At 40.8% G+C, this 25,875-nt stretch overlaps 2 protein-coding genes across 3 annotated transcripts in view; one reads left to right on the forward strand and one right to left on the reverse strand.

Moving 5' to 3' along the window:
- Window positions 1-3,690: 3,690 nt before the first annotated feature.
- Window positions 3,691-25,875, reverse strand: part of LOC124261165 (octopamine receptor beta-3R-like) — a 41,522-nt gene continuing 19,337 nt past the window's right edge. The window contains exons 1-2 of one of the 2 annotated variants that reach the window (XM_046695497.1): window positions 21,709-21,843; window positions 3,691-9,165 (exon numbers count right to left, since the gene is read on the reverse strand). In XM_046695497.1, the coding sequence (XP_046551453.1) occupies window positions 4,330-5,448 (1,119 nt within the window). In that variant the 5' untranslated portion in view covers window positions 5,449-9,165; window positions 21,709-21,843 and the 3' untranslated portion in view covers window positions 3,691-4,329. Of the gene's footprint in view, window positions 9,166-21,708; window positions 21,844-25,875 lie in introns of those variants that run through there. The other variant, XM_046695496.1, reaches the window with a different exon arrangement.
- On the forward strand, window positions 16,135-17,562 carry LOC124261139 (myb-related transcription factor, partner of profilin-like). The gene is made up of 3 exons (XM_046695465.1): window positions 16,135-16,284; window positions 16,987-17,119; window positions 17,411-17,562. The coding sequence occupies exons 1-3, from the start codon at window positions 16,135-16,137 to the stop codon at window positions 17,560-17,562; spliced, it is 435 nt and encodes a 144-aa protein (XP_046551421.1).

Here is a 25,875-nt window from a genome sequence, read left to right on the forward strand (position 1 = left end):
GAGATGGCTCTTATCAAGATTTATTGTTCTTGTTGGGTGACTCGTCGCCATCTTGTAAAAGTCCATAGTCGGCCTTCCCGGAGAACATGTAGTCATAGTTTGTTCTTATATGGGGACAGTTCTATACGCAGAGTTGCGTCCTTTGGATCTACAGGGATCCTTTATCATGGGTTCGAATCCATTACTATCATATTTCAAGGTTTGTCAGCATCACGCCGTGGTCTTGAGTTTCACCACACTGGATAACGTCTCTGGCCTACATCATTCCCCACATGAAACTGAAACACTTTGTTATTACTGAAACACCTTGTTATTACTAAACACCGTGTTATTACTGAAACACTGTTCACATGACGTGTCCATGAAGATATGGGTTAGAATTGGTCTTCCGTAACCCATGCTTGTCGCAACGGGCGACAAACAGGATTAGGTGGTCAGGCTCGCTCAGCGTCGCTGACTTGATCGACACAAATCATCATATCCCAAAAGCGTAGATTAATGTTCTTGATGTTGATCACTGGGTTGTCAGGTTCTGACTCGATTATTTACAGAGTGCGTGACAGTGTAAATGCTTCTTTAAACAACAAACAAACGAACAATCAGTGACATGAGAAGAAAGCAGTATGTAAAACGACAACCTAGACATTTACGTTCGCTTCATTTCGACCGTAGTGAAGAACGCGTAAAATATTCACGACCTGCCACAGTGTTCGGAAACCATTTAAATTTATATGAATTTTAAAATTAAGTGAGTTTAGTTTTACACTGCTTTTAGCAATATTCCAGCAATATCACGACGGGGGACACCAGAAATGGGCTTCACACATTGTGCCCATGTAGGGAATCGAACCCGGGTCTTCGGTGTCCCTAGCGAACACTTTAACCATTAGGCTGCCCCCACCGCCCTTGTACGTCTTGGGAAGATGCGAGTAATCCCGAATGCTGCAAAGACATTCAGATTGTACTGGAATGATTCCGAATGGTCACGAATACGCTGTTCGTGCCGTCTCCCCCGAAACCGAAACACACAAGGGACAGTGTAACATATTTCAGACAGAAGATAATGGTCTCTGGGTGTGCCCATAAATTACCACCGTATTAGCGGGAGTCCCCGTGGAGGCCTGAAAGCTTGGTCTTGGCTATCGGACTCGATCGACCAACAAATGGAGAATCTGTTCCACATATGTTTTTTCGGGGTTTTCTTTTGGTCTAAAACCGCACCCAACGATACTCCAGTTATATGGCGGTGATATGTACATCAATGAGTCTCGACCGAACAATACGGTGATTGACATCATGAGCATCGATCTACGCAGTTTGGAGGTTAAGACATGCATCAGTCTGAGAGCCAGTTCCACGAGCCTGAGCACCCGATACCGTTAGTCAGCCCTTACTTACTGACTGACTGGCTGACAGAGTTGGGTTTAACGCCTCCTTTAGCAATATTCCAGCAATATCACGGCGGGGGACACCAGAAATAGGCTTCACACATTGTACCCATGTGGGGAATCGAACCTGGGCCTTTGGCGTGACGAGCGAACGCCTTAACCACAAGGTCACCCCACCGCCTCTCACGACACGCATGGGTTGCTGAAGATCAATTCTAACCCGGGACGTCACAGGGAATTAATGCCATTCAGAAGTGAGGGTACAGATATATGATGATAACAACTTTGCTAGATGCGGCTATATTGAAGGAAGTGTTAATTCGGTAAATAGAGAGGACTTAGGCAGACTAGGGAAACCAGGTGTTATCTCCCAAATTCAAACAGCTAACAAAAACAAGTCCATCAGCCAAATATGGATTGGGCGACTGGTTGAAAGAAATTCGTTGTGTCATCATCATAAATATAATCGGTAACTGTAACTTCTCCCTGAAGATGGTGGGGTAGCCTAGTGGTTAAAGCGTTCGCTCGTCACGCCGAAAACCCGGGTTCGATTCCCCACGTGGATACAGTGTGTAAAGCCCATTTCTGGTGTCCCTTGCCGTGCTATTGATGGGCTTTTGCTAAAAGTGGCGTAAAACTCACTCCCCGAAGACACTGTTGGGAAAAGTAAGAGGGACATGCGTGTTGTGTGACTGTTTTTGTTCATTTCTCTAGGGCGGTGGGGTAGCCTAGTGGTAAAGGCGTTGGCTCGTCACGCCGAAGGCCCGGGTTCGATTCCCCACGTGGATACAGTGTGTAAAGCCCATTTCTGGTGTCCCTTGCCGTGCTATTGATGGGCTTTTGCTAAAAGTGGCGTAAAACTCACTCCCCGAAGACACTGTTGGGAAAAGTAAGAGGGACATGCGTGTTGTGTGACTGTTTTTGTTCATTTCTCTAGGGCGGTGGGGTAGCCTAGTGGTAAAGGCGTTGGCTCGTCACGCCGAAGGCCCGGGTTCGATTCCCCACATGGGTACAATGTGCGAAGCCCATTTCTGGTGTCCCCCGCCGTGATATTGCTAAATGCGGCGTAAAACCATACTCACTCACTCACTCTATCCCCCCTGTACCACCCACTGCCACCTCTGTTTCTCTTTCAGTGTTTAATCTCGCCAGACACGATTCAGATAACCTGACACGCTTCACGTTATGTTTCTTCGAAGTGGGGCATAATAGTGTAGCCCTCCACCGAGTGTATGTGTTAAAGTGGCAAACGTGTGATATCTCCTATTTCTGTCCTCATCTCCCCAAATCCGTCACCCTGAAGACCCGGGTTCGATTCCCACATGGGTACATTGTGTGAAGCCCATTCCTGGTGTTCCCCGTCGTGGCAGAGCCTAGGTCACAAATCAGTTGAAGTTAAGCAACGTTGGTCGCGGACAGTCCTTGGATGGGTGGCCGTGTGTGGCAGCTTGACTCCTGAGAGCTTCTAGGACTTTAGCCACAACGAAATACGCGTGACACATGTGGTCTCACTTTAGGCAAGTAAGTATGTCATGAATTGCCTCTGTTCACTCAGCAGTGAATGGGTACCCGGTGGGATATGTCATATGACTGTTAACCTTCTAGCGCCTCACAGGCAGCTTGGGTTATCCGACGTAATAATACGTTAACGCTTTGAGCATGCACAAATGCGTGGATACCGGCGCCTTATAAATAGTCATTATCATATTATTACTTATTTTATGATCACGTCGCTTTAGATGCATATAATTTGCTCGACCGTTTATCGATTCAGCCCTCAAAGTAAAGAAAATACCATCCGAACAAAACAGTCATTCCAATCAATCACAGACCGCCGTCATATAGCTGGAATATTGCCGAGTGAGGCGTTAAACAACAAACAAAAGAACACATGGGCAAGTTTTAATTATGGAAGTGGAATCAACTGGCCCTTTTCGAAATAAAAGCCTTCAACTTCCATTCGTGTTTGCCCAGTTTCGTCATCAGTTTGGTTTATCTCTTGGTTGCTGAACGAGAATTTACATATTAAGAAACCCAACTGTCTTCCTCTGTTACAAATGAGTGAGTGTTATTTTATTCTGATAATATTACGACGGGGAAACAAGAAAATGACCTCACACATTGTATCCATGTGGGAAATCGAACCCGAGCCTTCGGTTTAACGAGCGAACGCGATAACCAGGGGCCCATCCCTAGTTCTAAATGAATTTACCCGATATGAAATACTTCAAAACACCAGCAAATTAAAATTAGGTGTTTCCCCTTTGCGTTATCTATGAACAAAAAACAACTCCAATCGGAATAATATATCATATTCTTATTTCAAATATATATACTCAAGTATGTTGAAATTTGTTGACACATTTATGGTATACCACTCAAAGATAAGAAGGGTCGACCATGTTTTGGATTACTTGGCTCCCGGGTGAAATAGTATGTTAATTTCTTTATCCAGCACCCGTCGGAGTATCAAATGACTGGTCCCTTACAACGATATCAGTGGCTGGAATGGGCATCTGATGTGGCCATAGTCCGCCTTTAAGATCTGAGTGAGTGAGTGATTTGAGTTTGACGCCGCTTTGAATATTATCACAGTTATATGGCGGCATGACAGCTTGGTCTGGGTTGAAAGCTTGAAGTGATAAAGTCTTAGACGTTCACTCCTTTCCTGAGACCAACCTAGAAACATTTGAATCGGGATTCGAACCCACAAATATAGGTTTCTGGTGTTGGTAAGGGGAGGCAACTCTGTAAAGAGTATTGGAGCGTGTTACTTATATGATATACATGTTGAATGATGCCCAGGGAGTTGACTAATAATACTTTGTGCCGTTTGAGTTTGACATCCAATGATCGAGGGAAAATCAAAGCGCCTTTGAGCAGCTGAGCTGGATATTGGCGCTATACAAATGTTAGTGTAATAATAGTATAATAATACACGTTATCTGTGTCTAATATGTGTCATGGACAACGCATCATTTGGTATATGTTGACGACGGAGTCTTAACAGCAGCAGTTTAGCCGACTCCTTGTACGAACGATTCGAGAAGTAATAGATCAAAGGATTAAGCATCGAATTGACGTAGCCTAGCCACACGACGAGTCCATACACCTTGTCTGATATTTTGTAACCCAGGAAGGGATTGGCCACGGTGACAATTTCCGACGGAAGCCAGCACACACTAAACGCCACCAGAATGATTCCGATAGTTTTTGCTGCTTTCAGTTCCTGCTTAACGCTCTTACCATTGCTGCCGTTTTCGCTCACAGAGAGAGTTCTGATCTGAAGGGCTTGTTTTCGAGCTTCGTAGAAAATCTTGAGATAACACACCATAATTATGATAAGGCAGATGACAAAAGCCATGAAAGTGGCAACTGAATATGCTTTGTTGGCGAAAAAGTTACAATGACCCATGGTGGAGCCCAAGGGTAATGCGCATGCGTACCAGTCCTCCAATCCGATTCGATAAAGCTGACTCATGATTGGTAGAAAGGAAAACCCGATTGGGGCGATCCATGACGTCATAAGCATTAATATGACGCTTTTCTTGCCAACACGTTCGTAGAAGAACGGATAACTTACACTTAGACATCGGTCTATTGCCATGAATGATACGTGGAAAATTGATAATGTACATAGGTAAACATCAAACGAATTCAACAATAAACACACGAAGTCTCCAATATGCCACGTGAGGCTAGTATACATTAGATATGTGCTGAGTGGCATTGGTCCCAGGGCTATCAGGAGGTCTGCGACTGCAAGGGAGACAACCAATATATTTGTTTTTGTTCTACGCGACCTGTTGAAGCAGACGATCATGATAACGAGGCTGTTGTCCAAGATGGCGACCAACGTCACGAGAATCATCAACGTGCATATTACTATCCTCGCTTCCAGCTGGAATCTCGTCGCGAGAGGGGGACCCTCCAAGAGAATTCTTGCACACCGATCGTCCAAGATAGTTCTTGATTTGTTCCCTAAGTCGAAACTGCTGTTCATGCTGATTATTAGGGAGATCACTTTTTGATGCGTTTGTGAATAAGATACAGAAAACATTTGGAATATGAGGATTTGACACAATACTTCCAGATTAGATTTCCTTTTGATCCAAAGAGAAGTTCATGTTTGTGACCTCACAGAAAAGATGACCACATTGTTAAAAATTCCGGGACGTTTGAGCTCATCACATGGGTCCACATCTAATAAACACAGATATTGAGATATGGCGTCAAAGGAAGAGTCCTCATAGTTAATTTGAGTAACGTAACGCGAATACTATGGACTTGGAATTGACGTTAAAGAGCGACGTCATATCACGCACTGTTAGTGTCTGTCGAAACAAGCCATGGGACTGGTACAACAAGCAATTTTCGACTGATCACTTAGATCACTGACCTACCTTCCGTGACGACCATCTGTCGCCACTAGGAGTCGATCCTTTGAATCATTTGGAAACTTTACACTCCAAGAAATCACTGCACATTGTAAGATTTGTCTCCCTTTAAATCATCCAATAAAATTAGCCTTCTATAGCAATAACGTCTTATGATCACTTAGAGTGACCTACCTTTTGTGACGACCATATGTCGCCAGTAGGTGTCGCTCCTTTGAATCACTTGGAAACTTTACACTCCAAGAAATCACTGCACATTGTAAGATTTGTCTCCCTTTAAATCATCCAATAAAACCAGCCTTCAGCAGCAATAAAGTGTGCCTTCAATTCTGAATGTAAATCTCCTCACAGGTGGAATCTAACAATCCAGGATTTGTAAGATCGTTGCCGGGAAATCCAACGACACACTACACCAGATTAGCTCAGGGATGACTCGGTTATCACATGTCCAAAGCTAACATTTAACATCCTTGCCAATTTTGCCGGAGTACACGGAAATAGATTAATACCCCACCTACACGGGTAATAACACAACACACGAGTTTCTAAATGTGTCCAGCTGTGCTGAAGAATGCTCGATGGCAATTTGGATCCCCCACACAGAATATCCTGGATGAGATGGTACACTGTTATCGCGATAAGATTGACCACGTGCCGATCAGCTGTAATCAGACCGATTGTTCAGCGCTCTGAAGGTGAGAAATGTCCGATGGATCAGATTCGCCCATTCCAGAAGGTCCCAACAATAGACCGTTATCAGCACTGGTTTTACGAGAGCTCATTTTTCAGTGTATCGATAGTGGCATATAGGTTAGGCATGACGTAGAAAATTGGTTGATTCATTTTTAATATCTCCTAAAGGTGATCATATTTGCCTCCTTCAATGTCTTTCTGTTGTAATCGAGAGAGGAGCATTGTGACATACCTTGGTTCCATAGTTCGAGGCAGTACAGCACTCAAGTGTAGCACCTGTGTAACTGAGATCACTGTTTATCAACAGCGGTTTTTAACAATGCCACTTTACAGATTTCCAATTGCACTTAAGTGGCTGTAAAATTATTTTCCATATTTAAATATTTCCACTTTAGCAGATAAAGATTAGTTTCCCTTGTTATCAAGATATTGTTGTGTTCCGCCTGACGATTTACTGTCACAAAAGGAAGTGTTGATGTTCCTCTTTTATAAAACCTGTTGATTGCTTCCGCATTTGAAATCTGTTGATTTTTTCATTGAACCCGAATTTCCACTTTATAATATTCTTTTTTCGAAGCTTTTCTTCAATATGTGTACGTTATAACATGTACATGTCATTCCATTTGGTAAAGAGCTCCGTCTCACAAAATGTTGTCTTTTCCATATGGAAAATGTTGTAAAGTTCCAATGTTATTCGTAATCCTGTTCATTAAAGTTCCTTGGGCACTGATGAAGAAATCCCAATGCAAAGATTACCAGGAAGTCAACGGGTCCACAGTAGCAGGATATCCTCTATGGAACTAATACACGTTTTTCAAACTGAAACAATCCACTGAACAAATTGAGCTTTTCTCAGGCGACCACACACTCCATCAGTGAACTTGTCTTTCAGCTTCCATCAGATCACGTTAAGCCAGAATATCACAACGGCAATCAACTCTGTGTCAATGTCAAAATGACGTGTCTTATCACATTGTTCACATTTTCCCTTTGTACTGAAATATACTTTCTTGAAAAGTCCCGTCCAGCTTCTTAGTACACGATGGCGCCACGTCTTTGTTATCAATAATATACTAATCATAAACCCATACTTCCCAGCACGCTAATCCATACCGCATATGATATGTTGCAATTAGGGAAATCTGGTAATACCCCGTACATCATTACCCACAGTGTAATCAGTGGGTTGAGCGTTAAGATGGTGTTACTGTTGGTTACGGATGAGGATGGAGAATTCCAACCATGGGGCGGTTCCAACTTGGGATAACACTGAAATATCTATCAAAATCCGTTTTTCACTTGATCCTGTGTAGTTTATTCCAGGGCTTTTTAGGTGTAACAATGTTTTGAACCAGGCTGTAAAATGTCTGACGTATTGACAATGCCACGGGCCAGGAATCTCCAGATATCTGAACTGTTTACTTCCCATTTATTGGAATGCACTTCTGGGATGATATACGAGAAATCCTCTTCAGTACCAGGAACAGATGCCAGCTGTATCAGGTGCCAAACTAACCCATTCTCTCTGCCATACCTAGATCAGCCAAATAAACACCTTGATTAAGTGATCGATTCCTGATTGGCATCGAATAAATGACAGCGATAGCGTTTGAATGATCGTTAACGATGAAGAGCCTTGTTTCGTTAATATCCGGCCTGGATCAAAGTGATTCGAAAACACTTTAACCGTTCACAATGAAGGAATCGTACCAACTGCATACTTCTCTGAAATTACATGTTTTCACCGACGGGTTCACTTTGGAACCGGAAATTTCTGAGTGCGCTATTACACTTTTATCCGTAAAAATGTTATAACATGTTACGCACAATTATTACGATGCTATTGGTAAATCAATTCCGATCGATGCCACTATTATATGTGCTTAGGTGATTAAATCGTGTCGATTGCAACAGCTGGATACGTTGTACCGAAGATAGTTTCAGCAAACCTGTCGGTCATTGACATTCTTTGAACGTGCACCAAAACAAGATCCTTTCCGGGCTTTTGAATAAGAAATTCTTCGGCTTCATTGTCATTTCATAAAGTATTCTCTTGTCTGAAGTATCGAAAATCTCCACATTTCCTGAATAAACCATTACCCTTTAACATCTGCATTAGGAAGATATTTGTTTTCCACATCAGATATGCTAATTCCACTTGTTTTAAGGAAAGTTATCAATATATCCATTAGAGCTAATTGCTAATGAGAGTCTGTATGAATAAATCCATAAGAGTCACTCATAACGAGCTTGTGTTGTCCTGATATTCTTGAAAATAGGCAAATCAGTAACACAAATTATGTTATTGCATCTGTTCGGTGTCACTTAGTGTCAAATCAGCGAAATGGTACGTGTAAAACAATAATGAAATACCAGAGGGGATATTTATATACAATCCAGTTCTCACAAACATGAAGATTCGTTCATATGATTTGTTTATATTCCACAAGGAGAACAGAGCCGGTAATAAGTATTGGTAACTGTAAGCACTTGAAAACAAAATGGTTATTGTAGTAACGGCAATATGTTCGGGCCAGCTGTATACAGATTGTTTTCTCTGACGTCCGCGCCGGTGACTGGCTATTGGCCTCTCAACCGTTGTTTCCTCCGAGGTCCGCGCACACAGGTTTCGATAAGTTACACGAGAGTAGTACGTTCTCTAAAGGTGTCTCTCAGTTCATATCAATCTGAAATGAAAAAAATATACATCAAAATTAAAAGTTGACAATATCGTACTCTAACTAGAAATTTTAACAAAAGTGCACGTTACTCTAAAGATCTAACATAAACAATAATGACGTATGATCGATACAAGCTTTGGTCTAAATATGTGAAGCAAAACATAGAGTGCGCTTGATACCTAACATTACAAGGCCTAACTGATTAAATCGCTTTGAATCTATTAACCGTCTTGACCTGGGGCGGCTTTCCGATGTAAAATCGACTGTTACAGAAACCATTGCCCTATCGATTCCGGAGGAGATAATTCAATAAAAAGAACAGCCAATCTTATGTAAAAGTGCATATTGATTTTCGGCGGGGGGTTATGAAACTGTCTTAGTTGTTATATACAATTAGGCCACTGATTTGTAGGGTGACTTCAGGAGTCAGAGAACCGCGCGTGTATGGGGTGGGAGTGGAAGTGTGATTGAGAGAGTGTGTGCGTGTGCGTGTGCGTGCGTGCCTGTGTGTGTGCGTGAGCGCGCGCGCCATCTCATCCATCCGTTGGACTAGAATATCTGCGATTGGGTTTGATGGGTGGATTTATTGATTTAGGGGAGCGAGCATTTCTGACTCAGTATAAGAGAGAGAGACAGGGGAAGTTATGCAGGTGTACAAAGAGAGGAAGTTCAGCAGTGTACGTTCTGAGAGAGAGAGAGAGGAAGTTCAGCAGTGTACAGAGAGAGGACGTTCAGCAGTGTACAGAGAGAGAGATAGAGAGAGAGGGTGGGGTGGGGACAGTACAAAAGAGATATCACACGGCTGTCTACAGAGAACATATCACGCACATGAGATCATCGATTGCCACCTTTAACACATACTCGGCGGAGGGCTACACTCTATTATTCATCACCCCCTACCGAGAAGAATCATGTCGAGCATCTAAGGTTATCTAAATCAAGCTTGATATTGTCTCAAACATAAAACACTCGTAAGACCACGTCAGTTGATTGAAAAAACCTTCATTTAGGGTCTGAACAGTCGTTTTCTAGATCACAAAAAAGTTTCTCGTCCGACTAAAACATAAACAGGTTGATTACGACTGGAGCAATCATTGAAAATTGATGACAACCATTTCCTGATTTATCGATATCGTGTTAGGTTGAAGTTCCCTCAACCAAACTAATTGGGTCCCAGAGGCCAACATGTCTGTTTCGAAGGTCTTTGTACATCTGAAATAGACACGCCGAAAATCTGTTTAAATTGGTTTGAATGTATTTTCCATAACAATGTACTTTATTTTTAAGTCTCCCGTGGGCAAATGGGTATCGACTTGAAATGGTTGTATTCGGGCGATTCGTTCTTAATTCGTGGACATCGTTTTACCTCGAAAGACAATATGTTCCGCGTGATGCTCATGCAGACAATGTTGCATATATAACCCCCTAATCTCCATGGTAACGATTCCAAATAAATGTTTTACAGTGGTCGAATCGAGGAAGATCACAATAAAACATGCCTTTACTTATTAAAGCGGGACTTCAGGCACGTAGCAAGCCATGTTTTTTCGTGTAAACACGATAGGTTGCAAAGTTTTATATCCAGATAGTATTGAGGGGTTATCATGTGCGAGCCCGGGCTGTGTTTTCATATTGGTAGCAACGCCCCTGGACATACATACATAAATAGGAGAAAGACAGAGAATGTTCATACAAAATATTCTTAACGAACCTTGTCTATCTATTCTACAGATAGAGATGATTTTTCATCGATAGTTTAGTTCTCTTTGATAGTCTAATACGGATCCATCCGGACATTTATTGCCCAGAACGGCGAGAAGATTATACATCTGACATTAAATAAAGAGAAATAACAGACTTGCTGCCTGAATAGATTTATCACAATAATGCTTGGTCTGTATGTGATGGACCTCTTTAACCGGGAATCAGTTCCACAAGATATTGATGAACGTTCGTCCCATACTTTGGGGTAGACTGCAGTATTTGGGTCGGCAAACTGGAACTAATGCTTTCACATTTTACTGAAGTTGTTGAATAACAAAGTTTCAGGCATGCGTAGTTACTTATTGACGGGCGAAGCGAGAGGAGTTGAAGGCAGCCATTTTCCTTCCGACCGCTGTCTCAGCTCAATAAGCATTCCTGCATGGACAATTGAGCTGGAAAAGGCGGGGGGCGGTAGAACCATCCTGTTTTTAAATTGGGGATTTTTCAAATAAATCGGTCGACGGTAAGTTCAATCGTGAATGCGCGTGGACATTTGAAATTAAATTTGAATTATTTGACTTGCTGAACTCGCACGCGTGTGTTTCAAATACATCTACTGGTCCATCTGAACACAATGCATGTTACATTTGAGATTGCACTTTCTCAGTACAGATTCTAATACTTTTGTTAGGTTGATTCCCATCCGGGATTCGAACACACACTGTCAGAGTTAGGGACGTAATCGCCAGCACACAAAGTCAGCGATCTAACCCACTCAGCCAACGCAGCTTCCACTCTGTACTAGAATATGAACTTAGCAGAGAAGGTTTAATCCCAAATATAACATAGGTTACATTCCATGCCTTTCTAAATGGCATTATGTATTCATCTAAACCTGCGTCCGCCCGAAGAGCGGAAGGTCGCGGGTTCGATCGCCGACCGCGTCATACCAAAAGACGTTAAAATATGGTACTTGTTGGTCCCTGCCTGGCGCTCGGCATTAATGGGTACAACAAGGACTGGTCGGTTCGGAGTCAGTATAATGTGTCTGAGTGGGGTATTCATGCTTCACTGTGGCATGGTATCTCAGTGGGCAAGCACTATAAAACCAGCTTCAGTCTGGGCTAGTACAAGCAGCCGCACTTACCCGTACACATGCATGCACGTCGTCATATGAGCGAAATATTCTCAAGCACGATGTTAAACCCAATTTCACCTCACCTCATCTAAACCTACATCATTTTCTTTATCGGCTTCTTTATCATATTGTCTAATCCTTGATAGAGATGTCATGGAACATGGCATAAATGTGTTTGGAATAGTATCATTCCAAGACTGGCAGCACCAGCAGTGGTTTCTACACCATTGGGAGGAATCGAAATCGTGTCATCGGTGTGATAAGCGAACCGTATCCACTAGGCTGCCACACTTCGCCAAGGAAATCATGCTTAAAATATGTACAACTTTGTAATGTTGTACATAAATAAATAAAATGATATACACAACAATAAATATACAACGCATTCTGAACATAAATATTTAGCAATACATCTCGCATTTTCACCTATCATAGAGTCGAACCCATGTCGTTGACGTGATGAGTCACCACTTTAACTGCTTGGCTATCCATCTCTTCTAATGATATGTACCAGTGCGTTAAGCGACATAAACATACAAGCTTTAGCTAAGATATAAGAGGAAAATATTGTGTATTTAGGTAATTTATCAAGTGAGTATGGACTGTTTACTATCTACGTTGTCAACAACAAAAGCACGTGTTGTTGTTTTTTGTCAGCGTCATAGGACATGCGCAGTTGGGTTTTTTCTGGTTCTAGTTATTGTTGTTTTTTTCTATCAGGCTTGACAAATGATCCGAGTAAATGTGAGATGCCATTAAAGCAAAAGTTAAGAGAGAGTTCGATGCAAGAAGTTCTAATCAATATCGTGGAGCCGTTCATCATCCTCTACGTCAAATAAACTGCGCAGCGTTGTTGAGCGGAGATGATGATATTTCTCTTGGAAGTGCATCTCTGACCTAGCGCCGAGATAGGGGACGCGGCCTTTTAATGCCCTCTTTAATTCCTGGTAACGAAACTACTTTAGATCAAATACTATCTAGGTTTAGCAACGGCGTGGCATTTCTTCCTGGCTCGGGATAACGGTAAACGGTTCCAACAACAAAAGCACTTGCTCAGAATCGCTGAATCCTTTTCCGGGTTTTTTTTAGTGTGTAGGTGTTAATTTTATTACGAGGAACAAGCTACTTGACAAATGGACTTCAGATTTGTTTAAGAAGATGGAGAGCAGCTCCAGAAAAAAGGAATCTGTCAGTTCTCTGATTTCACGAATGAACCCGTGACAATCCCGGTTAGAAATGTTTTTAGCAACCCATGCTTGACGTATGAGGCCACTAACGGGATCGGATGGTCAGACTCACTGACTTGGTTGACACATGTCATCGTATCCCAATTGCGTAGATCGATGCTCATGACGTTGATCAATGACTTATTGTTACCGCGTCTGGCACTCGGAGGAGAGACACCAAGAAAGAAGTCAATAATGCGTGTTATATAGTGGGTTATCACTGTTAATATGATAGTGTAACAACACCTAAACATGAGGAGGGAGTATTTTTAAATACATATTCTACATGGCACTGTAGGTCAACTCTACTATCCTCTGATTTTATTGTGGCTCCTTGAGCATGCACAAATACGTGGACACAGACCCATTACAAATATCCATTATTGATTGATTGATTGATTGATGTATTTATTTGTATTGATTTTATGTATGTATGTATGTATGTATGTATGTATGTATGTATGTATGTATGTATGTATGTATGTATGTATGTATGTATGTATTTATGTCTTATTTGAACATACAAATCTATATGTATGTATGTATGTATGTATTTATATCTTATTTGAACATACAAATCTATATGTATGTATGTATGTATGTATGTATGTGTGTGTGTGTGTGTGTGTATGTATGTATGTATGTATTTATATCTTATTTGAACATACAAATCTATATGTATGTATGTATGTATGTATGTATGTATGTATGTGTGTGTGTGTATGTATTTATGTATGTATGTATGTATGTATGTATGTATGTATGTATGTATGTATGTATGTATGTATGTATATATTTATTTATTTATATCTTATTTGAACATACAAATCTATATGTATGTATGTATGTATGTATGTATTTATATCTTATTTGAACATACAAATCTATATGTATGTATGTGTGTGTGTGTGTGTGTGTGTGTGTGTGTGTGTGTGTGTGTGTGTGTGTGTGTGTGTGTGTGTGTATGTATTATTTATTTATTTATTTATATCTTATTTGAACATCCTTCCTTCCCATGCTCATCTATATTCGGCAAGCGATCTTTCCGACATGCTGCTCCATGTCTGTGGAATTCTCTACCTCTCTCAACATTAATTTTCTGAATCTCTGACAACTTTCAATTCTCGCTACAAAAAACTTATCTTTTCAAGAGCACTTGTTTCCGACACTTCAAACACACCACGGGCGGTATTCTTATTTGAACATACAAATGCCTTATTCTGACGGATTTATTGCTGCCTCTCGTGTAGCCATTTGCACCAGGAATAATCACTGATGTTTTCGATACACCATCACAGATGTAAATACTCGTACATCAGTGATGTATTTAGTTGTTAATGTACTGGAAACCCATTACATGTCAATCAAACAGTGAATCCTCCTCCAATCACCAATAACCGGGTATAACATACACTCTAAGGACCATTGGTCCTTCATTATACTAATGTCCAGTAAGTGATTTACCAGTAGCCGTAATAACAAACCTGTTGTAGCCGTAAACAATCCCTGACCTGTCCTCTGCGTGTCCACAGTTCTAAATATTTATTTTTGACGGATGCAGCAAACATGAAGCAATTTGTTAATATGACCGGAATTTCTCCACTAATCGGCCAGTAAATGTCATGTCCACGTCAAATCAAGGTTAATTGCTGCAATCGACTTCTCGTCACAAGGGACCATGTTTGAGGCTCCGTTTTCAAGGATTATGAGAATGATTGTTTTAACATGCACGGTTCTGTTACATTCACGGTTATAGGGATTAAGCATGAAATATATGATTAACTTGAAATATGTCCATGTGATAGTGGAACAACACCTTAACACAAGAAGGAAGTATTTATAAATAATTATTCTACATGCAAATGCACTGTAGGTCAACTAAAGTCTACCATTCATATACAGTTGTCATATACATTGTAAAGGGTAGCTGGAGATAATTGTGTATTTACTACACAAATATCGTGAGAAAATTAAATTAAATACACTACTGTACTATGTCCACAGTGGAACCTCGTTGTGTCGAAATTGGATGTGTCGTATTCCCTGCGAATTCCTTCCATTTATCACCATTTAAACTCTGATCCGTCCAACTGGATGTTCGGATTACTCGAACCTTTTTCAAGGTTCCCGTGAGTTCGACACAACGAGGCCCAACAGTGCTTTGATGCTTATCTTATCATCTATTAAGCATGTATCGCCAGAATGTGCACAATTGAAATGAGTGAGTGAGGGAGTGAGTTTGGTTTTACGCCGCTTTTAGCAATATTCCAGCAACATCACGGCGGGGGACACCAGGAATGGGCTTCACACATTGTACCCATGTGGGGAATCGAACCCGGGTCTTCGGCGTGACGAGCCAACGCTTTAACCACTTGGCTACCCCACCGCCCCACAATTGAAATGCTGTTCATGAATATTGAAAACCATAATTTTGCTGTAGATTTGTTAAATCAGCCGTTCCCTCCAAACCCGGAATAACGGTGAACAAGAGTGAGTGAGTGGTTTGGTTTTACGCCGCTTTTAGCAATATTACAGCAATATCACTGCGGGGGACACCAGAAATGGGCTGCAGACATTGTACCCACGTGGGGAATCGAACCCTGGGGCGGTATTCATAAAGAAACTAAGATTTTTCCTAAGTCCAAACTTAAGTTTTTGAAAACTGACTTAGCTAAGTCTGAGACTAAAGCTACTAAGTCAGCAACTTAGCTAAGTTTCCACAGACAAACTAAGATTTTTTCGTAGTGCGTACCCGCGTGATCACTAGGGTGAATCCGGGTTTTTTTTAGACTTCCGGTGGAACTCTTTTAAAAAAAAAGGGGTGAAAATCGCTTTCGTTGGGATTTCCCTTTTGCTATTTACGGCAGACGACACATCGAGGTACCGCGGTAATACATTGTGACAAATATGTCGGAGGCTGAGATAAAGAAGAGAAAACCCAACTGGAACAAAGACGAGGTCCTGCTTTTGACAGAACTCGTCAAAACAAACGCCAGTGTGTTGGAAGGGAAGTTTGGTCCGGGCGTGACATCGGCGAAGCGGCAAGAGGCGTGGCAGGTAATGTACACATTGGGTCCGACTGTCAAGCTGTACATAGTCAAGACTACAGAAATGTCTTAGACTACGTGCTACGCAAAGTTTTTATTTGTTTTTAACTATATGTAAGCCGTGAATATGTACGATTTTCTCTTCTCTTTTCTGAATTACATTGGTACGCCTATGAAGCAGCCCAAAATGCATCAAACACTGGGAAAATGTAGTGAGTGTAGGTGATGATTAGCCGAGGTCACACGACCAAGGAAAGGAACATGTATTAACGAAAAAGTTTTTTTAAGCGAACATGACCTCATACAAATAAATAATTTGATGAGGCTACAGCATGTAGTGTCAGGAATATTTGTAAAATTTCCTGTGTTTTGTTTAGTAACAATGGAAAATTTAAAAAAATAGGAAATCCTACTTTATAATTTTTTTTAGGAAATCCTAGTTTATAAATATATGACTAAATATGAAAGCTTTGAGTGATATCTATTAAAGGTATTATCATCATAAGTGTAATCAACTTTAAAACCATTTTTTTTAAGGAAATCCTATTTTATAAAAATATCCTTTCTCCCAAATGCTCTGCCGCTTATTTGTCCACAATCATAAAACATAGTTGATTTCTAACATGTTGTGGTTATGACATAGTAATTCATAAGCAGATAGTAACATATGTATATCATAATAAAGGTTGACAGTTTTCATTCAACTCAACAGGTTATTACAGCAACCATCAACTCCGCTGGTCTGCATCCCAGATCTAAAGAAGAGGTAGAGAAAAAGTGGAAAAACATAAAGAGCCAATCAAAACAGAAGTATTCTAAGTTCAACAGAAAGACTAGAGGAACAGGCAAGTACTTTTCTTCAGTTCATATATCCTGTATATGAGTCACAGGTATTAAATGATAACTATCAGTCTTCTGTCAATTGTCTTAACAAATAAGTTATTACTGATGGATCAATAATCAGAATCAATCTTATCTGTGTTTTTGTTGTTGTTGTATTTCTTGTATGAAGGGTAATATTTAAAAAAATGTGATCCTGAATGGAATAGTGATTGTCCTATTCCAATGAACATATATATGAAGTTATTTTAAATAAAAGAAATCAAATTAATGATTGTGATTAAATTTTAATGCAGGAGGTGGACCAGCACCAACACCAATCAGCCCAGTGACCGATGCTGTCATTGACATTTTAGGCCAGGACAATGTGGCACTGACAGGTGTGCCTGGGTCAGTCGACTCAACAATGCTGCAGGTACTTGACTTGGTACCAACCGATGACGGGTAAATATGAATGATATGAGTTACCTTTTGGTTAGAATATCATCATCTCACTTGTGCATAAATGTGGTCATACATACAAATATTTTTGGTATGCTTTAACTGCACTGTCTGTTATGATTAATATATGTTATGAACAACTGCTATTGATGTTTTTATCTAATTGTAATAACACAAAACAATAGGCTTGTTAAAATTGAAAGAACATTTATTTCAGACTTAAGTTCTTTTATGAATACCGCCCCAGGGTCTTTAGGCTACTCTACCGCCCCTATAACCAATACAGTACACACACGTCTAAAACATTCTACACGTCTAGATTACTGTAAAATGAAAATGAAAAGAAAGTCTCTGGGCTTCTTTGCATTATGTTTTATGAATGTAATTTGGAACTGGAATTTTTAGCTGTAAAAATATTTCATTCCTCAGACAAGATTTTAGTCTTGTATGAGATACAGGTTTGACTGGTGTACGTAGTATGATTTTGTGTTAGACGGTTACTTTGTAGGTCCGTTTTTGTTCCAACTGTGAGGAGAGCAATACCATAGATTATATAAGTAATAATAAGTAGAAACACACAAGGATACTGTTATAGAAAAGTGTAAGAAAATAAGCAAAGTGTACAAGATAAAAAAAACAAAAACAAATTGTACACAAGATAAACAAAGTGTACACACGATAAACAAATTGTAAACAAGATAACAAATAAGCAAATGACACACAAGGTAAACAAATAAACAATTGTATACAAGATAAAAACAACAACCAATCGTATACAAAGTAAACAAATAAACACACTACACAAGATGAACAAATATAAAAATACAGTGAAGTGTCATTTGACACCTCACATTTCATTCAGAATAATCAAAAAGTAACAGTAAGACTACGTTTACCACAAACAAGAATTCTAAAATTAAAGTAACTGTTTATAAAATATTAATTCCACGTTTCTGTGCGATGAGTCAGATGACCTTTCTCGGTGCATAGACAATTGCCATACTTGCGTTGGCAGACAACGCTGTAAAATGACATTAGCAAATAAAATGAACAAAAACACATTTCAGCCACTGACATTTGCTTTTACGTCGTTGACAGCGTCATGGTTTCACCTTTCAGTAACACAAGAGTAATTGAAAATCCTGCTTTGGACTGGGGTTTGCAAATTTGTGTCACAAAAAGAAAATGCATCACTGATCTGAAACTGGAAACGCTGCTGTGAGACGTCAATACGAAACTACGTCACCAATAACGTGCTGACGTAGAACTACATTTGCTAAAGGTCAGCAATATGACGTCATGTCTCTGTGCCAGCTAAGGCGTTGCGATTTCCACGAGCTGATAAGCATTACCGATGTCTCTACAGCCAATAAACCAAATGTCATGTGGTATTAAGTGTCAGTGTAAGTTATGGAACGACTTGATGATGTAATAGGCAGTTATTACACTCATATATTTTCTAACGAGTAAATGGCGTCATATGACTGAGGTAAGTGTATATTCTAAAGTAAGTGTGGCGTCATGTGACTCAGTTACTGTACATCCTAAAGTGGAAAGACGTCATATGACTCAGACACGTGTACATTCAATAGTAAGTATGGCGTCATATGACACAGGTAGTGTACATCCTAAAGTGGATATGACGTCATATGACTCAGACACGTGTACATTCAATAGTAAGTATGGCGTCATATGGCACAGGTAGTGTACATCCTAAAGTGGATATGACGTCATATGACTCAGACAGGTGTACATTCAATAGTAAGTATGGCGTCATATGGCACAGGTAGTGTACATCCTAAAGTGGAAATGACGTCATATGACTCAGGCACGTGTACATTCAATAGTAAGTATGGCGTCATATGACTCAGTTACTGTACATCCTAAAGTGGAAATGACGTCATATGACTCAGACACGTGTACATTCAATAGTAAGTATGGCGTCATATGGCACAGGTAAGTAAATGACGTCATATGGACAGGTGTATGGCATTCAATAGTAAGTATGGCGTCATATGGCACAGGTAGTGTACATCCTAAAGTGGAAATGACGTCATATGACTCAGACAGGTGTACATTCAATAGTAAGTATGGCGTCATATGACTCAGGTGACGTCATATGATTGAGACACGTATACATCCTAAGGTGGAAATGGCGTTAATTCCCTGACGTCACTACTTAAGACATTCGTTTAATAACATATCTCTGGGAGATACAGCGAGCATGTTGTCATTTTACTGCAAACCCAGAGGCAAAACCATTTTCCAGTGTTTTGTGGAACAAATTAATCGATCTGTTGTATAATCTTGAGCCACACCTCACAGTATCCAACGGTCGCTCCCTCATCAATAACATCTCCGTACTCAAATTCCAATTCTCATCAGACAGCGAGGCACCCAAATTTACTAAGTCACGATTAACGGTGTCTGGCTAATTGGGGTAATTGGAGTCCAATGATAAGGAATGTATGTAGAATACAGACAAGCTCCAGATCAATCCAATGACGTCAGAATGTCCTCATTGTTCATCTGAAGTCTGACTGACGTCATACCAGCAGTGAACTGACGAGTCTCGTGGGGGAAATATTGATTTGATTTCTCTCCCGAATCTTCATCAGGCGAATGGTATACGTTGTTGTTGCCATTTAGTACTTGAAACCTAAATGTCATCTTAATAAAACTTTTATACACTTATAATAAGGAATTGTTCAGCGTCTTGTGCCCACACAAATATAACAGATATACAGAAACTGAATGACAGCCTTTCAAGACTCATTAAGAAGAAATATATGAGCCTCGTTTATAGAGATGTCCACATAAACGAGGTTCAATGTATTAATGGGTAAGTAGTGACGACCCGGGTGCAATTGTCCTTAAGACTGGTAAGCAGTGCTAAGCACACTTTATCGTCAGTGCAAAGTTAAAAACTACCTCACTTGCATCTTATCTTTATCCCACAATAAAATTTCTAATCTCTTCGTTGCTTGGGGTTTGGTTTTTGGCGTTCAAAACCCCGCAATTTTGCTTTTCACTGCAGGTTACGGTGACATAAAATTTACCGAGCCTGGCCATTATTCCGCATGTTATTACGGGTTACTACAACCTGGAATCCTAAAAATGTTCCCAACAGTGTGGATTGCAGGGTGTCCGTACTTAAGATGTTCTCTAGCACCAAACCACGATGTTCTATTGTTGATAAATAAACAGATTCAAGTCAGTCCATTAAGCAAAACATATGGATGAACAAAACATACACAAGCCAGTATGAAACCCCAAAAGTACACATCCCAGTTAGAAACATCTCACACAGGCCCTAGTACGAATATCAAGTATACACAAGCCAGTACGTTACACCAAGTATTAGCAAGCCAGTACGTGGCACCTAGTTTACACAAGCCAGTACGTGGCACCTAGTTTACACAAGCCAGTACGAACGCCTAGGTTACACAAGCCAATATGTGGCACCTAGTTTGCACAAGCCAGTACGTGGCACCTAGTTTACACAAGCCAGTACGAACACCTAGGTTACACAAGCCAGTACGTGGCACCTAGTTTACACAAGCAAGTACGTGGCACCTAGTTTACACAAGCCAGTACGTGGCACCTAGGTTACACAAGCCAGTACGTGACACCTAGTTTACACAAGCCAATATGTGGCACCTAGTTTACACAAGCCAGTACGTGGCACTACTTTACAATAACCAGTACGATGCACCTACTTTACACAAGCCAGTACGCACACCTAGTATACACAAGCCAGTACGGATACCGTGGTCACACAAGCCAAGACAAACACCTTGTTGATCCAGGCCAGTACGAACATCTAGTATACACATGCCAGTACGATCGCCAAGTATACACACACCAGTACGATCACCAAGTATACACAAGCCAGCATGTAATGTTGTGCAAACACAAGCCAGTACGACAATAAAGATGACGTCGTAAATCAACCATTTACACACTCCATTGTGGCTATCTGCATAACTGAGACAACGGTAAACAGAACACCTTAATAGACTCAACGAGAAATACATTTGTTTACCTGTAATCAGGCAAGACATGAAGTTCAGTCGACATGTACGTAATTCCATATAATTCCCAAACAAACACCTTAACCAACTCACAGCTATATTAGCAGGGACCCTCTCACCTTGAATTACAGGTAAAATACCACACGTCGTTGGGTCCCGATCAGGTGAAGCTTGTTACAAATATTGTACACCATGTCCAGCTGATCCGGAACAACGGTTCCCCGGGACGATCCGACACCCTCCGCCAGTGGAACTGCAGCAGAGGAATCAATACAGCGAGAGAACTAGACGGTTGTTGAGCTACATCACCTTTGCTCTCTGTGGAAGAGCGCTTCAAGTTACACACTCGAAAATAATGTGCTTGTGAACGAGGATGTGTATTGTGTTGGGCGGTAAATAGGATAGTGGTAAGGCGGTAAATAGGATAGTGGTAAGGCGGTAAGTAGGATAGTAAGGCGGTAAATAGGATAGTGGTAAGGCGGTAGGATAGTGGTAAGGCGGTAAATAGGATAGTGGTAAGGCGGTAAATAGGATAGTGGTAAGGCGGTAAATAGGATAGTGGTAAGGCGGTAAATAGGATAGTGGTAAGGCGGTATATAGGATAGTGGTAAGACGGTAAATAGGATAGTGGTAAGGCGGTAAATAGGATAGTGGTAAGGCGGTAAATAGGATAGTGGTAAGGCGGTAAATAGGATAGTGGTAAGGCGGTAAATAGGATAGTGGTAAGGCGGTAAATAGGATAGTGGTAAGGCGGTAAATAGGATAGTGGTAAGGCGGTAATAGTGGTAAGGATAGATGGTAAGGCGGTAAATAGGATAGTGGTAAGGCGGTAAATAGGATAGTGGTAAGGCGGTAAATAGGATGGTGGTAAGGCGGTAAAGGCGGTAAATAGGATAGTGGTAAGGCGGTAAATAGGATAGTGGTAAGGCGGTAAATAGGATAGTGGTAAGGCGGTAAATAGGATAGTGGTAAGGCGGTAAATAGGTTAGTGGTAAAACACTTGCGCTTGCCAGATCGATGAGTGAGTGGGTGGGTGGCTGGGAGGATGGATGGATGAATGGATAGGTGGGTGGATGGATGGATGGATGGATGGATGGATGGATGGATGGATGGATGGATGGATGGATGGATGGATGGATAGGTGATGGATGGATGGATAGGTGGGTGGATGGATGGATGGATGGAGAGGTGGGTGGATGGATGGATGGATAGGTGGGTGGGTGGTTGTGTGGCTGTGTAGGTGGGTGAGTGGGTGAGTGAGTGAGTCCCACTGTGGGGATATCGTAGGAATATTGCTCAACCATTTTCAATAACTCACAAAAGGGACATATTTCGATAAATCATCAGATCCCGAATTCACTGCGAATAGTACATAGATCCAATGTTAAAAGATCGGTCCCTGAATATCACTAAACACACTACATTCACCAAATGTTAAATGCTCGGTCCCTCAATCTCACCACACACACTACATTCACACACTAATAAATTATCTGTCCCTGAATCTCACCACACACACTACATTCACACACTAATAAATTATCTGTCCTTGAATCTCACCACATACACTACATTCACCCAATGTTAAATGATCGGTTCGTGAATCTCACCACATACACTGCATTCACCCAATGTGAAATGATCGGTCCCTCTATCACGATACAATAATAAACGAACCCCGAGTCACATCATACAATCTTCAAACACCCAATCATCACAAATCATCGCCAACGCCAACCACGAGCGATCACACATATAAATAGTCCGAAGTCCATCCAGTAATTCACCCTCCCCTCCCCGTCCCCCAATAAGCTCCCGACAGCGTTATTGCAGTATCAGACATGGGTTAATAGTCATGTCTGTAGAGGCTACTTGTATGTCTGTGATCCGCCTCAACTGTCCATTAACAACACTACAAGACTTGCGGCTGCGTCCAACGCTTACAACTACTTATTAAATGGAACATGTCAATGAAACTTGTCCACTTGCGTCTTTAAATTTAGTCAGTCTACGCCAGAAATATTTTCAGATCTAATTTTACCACATTCGTGCCTACCAGTGTCAATCCATTTATCTACTAAAGCGCCCAAGAGCCTATAGTGGTTTTTCGAAAGGTGCGCGCAGCATATATACATGTTTGTCAGTTCTGAAGACGTTAATTATACCACACGTCAATATACAGTAAAAGTTAACTATGAAACTTAACTCTGACATTATCCATTCAGTTATACCTTTGGAAGGGCATGCGCTGACTAGCCATTTTGGAACACGTAATCGAACCGGAAGTACACGTGATGGCCTTCACCTTGGCGTCACTGCATTCATTACCAGCACTTGTACAATTCACACCCTGTGAAAACGAAACACATCACCACAAAATGCAGTTTCTTCAGCAATATATTGATTCTAAAAATACTGTTCCCCAAAAAAAAATCCGAGAAAAAAGAACGCGACCCCCATTCCCTTTCCCACAAGGGCATACGATATATACCTAAATATTCTATGACATAAAAATATATCATGTTACCGGACGTACTGAATACTTTCCTGACAAATATGGTGTTTTGATTTAATATAAAATGGCTGACTTCTCATTTGTGAGATTTGTCAATTGTATGGCTTGAAAAGCTGATTGAAAGACAATACTGTCTCAAGCACAATTTATTTGTTTGTTCGTTTGCTTAACGCGGCACTCAGCATTTTTCCTGCTATAAGGTGGTGGTCTGTAAATAATCGAGTCTGGAACAGACAATCCAGTGATCAACAGCATGATCATCGATCTACGCAGTTGGGATACGATATGTCTACCAAGTCACTGAAGGTTGCTGAAGACCAAATCTAAAATTGATCTTCACGGGTACGGAGACTATGGTATAGGCAGGGGTGGAAATAACCCATTGCCCGACGCCCGTGTCCAGTGTTTTTTTCTGTCGGGCAAGCAAATTTGTATATCACACTTTACCGGTGTCCAGTTGATATTCCAATGTTAATTATGTTGTTTATTTAAAAAATCAACGAGAAAATGGCCGGTATAGTGCAAAATTATCAGGGCAAGTGATTTTACATGTGCCACTGTACCAGAGTACACTAGCAATTTTATAGTTATTTCCACCCCTGTATAGGGCCCGTAAAGTAGGTCACAGCACTTCGCAGAGACAGGTGACAAGCAACGCACACTTGGTCCGGTCTAGTAAAGTCATATTTCGCGGTGGCGCAATTTGGAACCAGAACTGGTTCTTGAATATACGCTTGTCACTGGAAATCTGGTACCGGAAGTAAGCTGGGTTCCGTCTCGTCTCGCAAGCTGGTGCGCTCAAAGGGAGCCGGGAACCAGCTTACTACCGGAAGTAGCGGTAGAAGACTTACAGGCCCTACAGTCAAATGATAGAAGCATGGCATTGTCAAGCCGATGTCTCCTGTATTGGCGTACCTGGTTTCATACTAAAGGCAACGTGAACCTGTTTTGTTTGAATGCATGACTTGCTCTGCCATGATGTCAAACGCAAACAAGGTCACGTGACTTCCTGCAAGAATACCCGGATGAAGAATAGACACTAGTGTCAAATCATGTGAGCATGGATATAAGGTGTTAGGACATTGGCGGATCCAGTGTGTGTGTGTGTGTGTGTGTGTGTGTGTGTGTGTGTGCGTGCGTGCGTGCGTGCGTGCGTGTGGTCCAGGGGGTTCGGAACCACCCCTTCCCCCCATCGTTGCATAAGTTATTCTCAAAAGTGGTGAGTTGTCCAGCTTAGAACATCTTCTCCAAGGGAATTAATCAAATTACAATTTGTGCAGTGTGCAGAGAAAACAGGAAAAGAGAAGCATATCTGTTTATGATTGTATAACAATAACAACGTGACATACACATCTTTCTGAGAGATCGTCATTGTCATATAATACTAATTTGTTCAAAACTCATAGCGTTGAAGAGCATACATTTAACATTAACACAGAAATGAAATGGGTTTTCACATTGGTTACTATAGCAACACGTTGAATCTCTATCAGTGTCTGTTCTTTATAACATACAATTTTATTTGCTGTTCATATCTCTTTAACTCTGTATAAATTAAATCTATATGTAAATATTCTTTGCCAAAATATAGATAGTTTTATTCGCAACAGAATGATCTTTTCAAGGAATTTTCCTGACATTTGATTAAGATGTAAAGTTTCTGTGTTATTGTAATGTTATTCAAAATTCTGTCGTAGAAAAACAAAATTATTTACAAGAATGTCTTAAGGGACTCGATACATATTCTTTGGATATAATTGGCTTATAAATT

The sequence above is a fragment of the Haliotis rubra genome, unplaced genomic scaffold (genome assembly GCF_003918875.1).
Source record: "Haliotis rubra isolate DU_JTF1 unplaced genomic scaffold, ASM391887v1 Scf79, whole genome shotgun sequence".
Lineage (NCBI taxonomy): Eukaryota > Metazoa > Mollusca > Gastropoda > Lepetellida > Haliotidae > Haliotis > Haliotis rubra.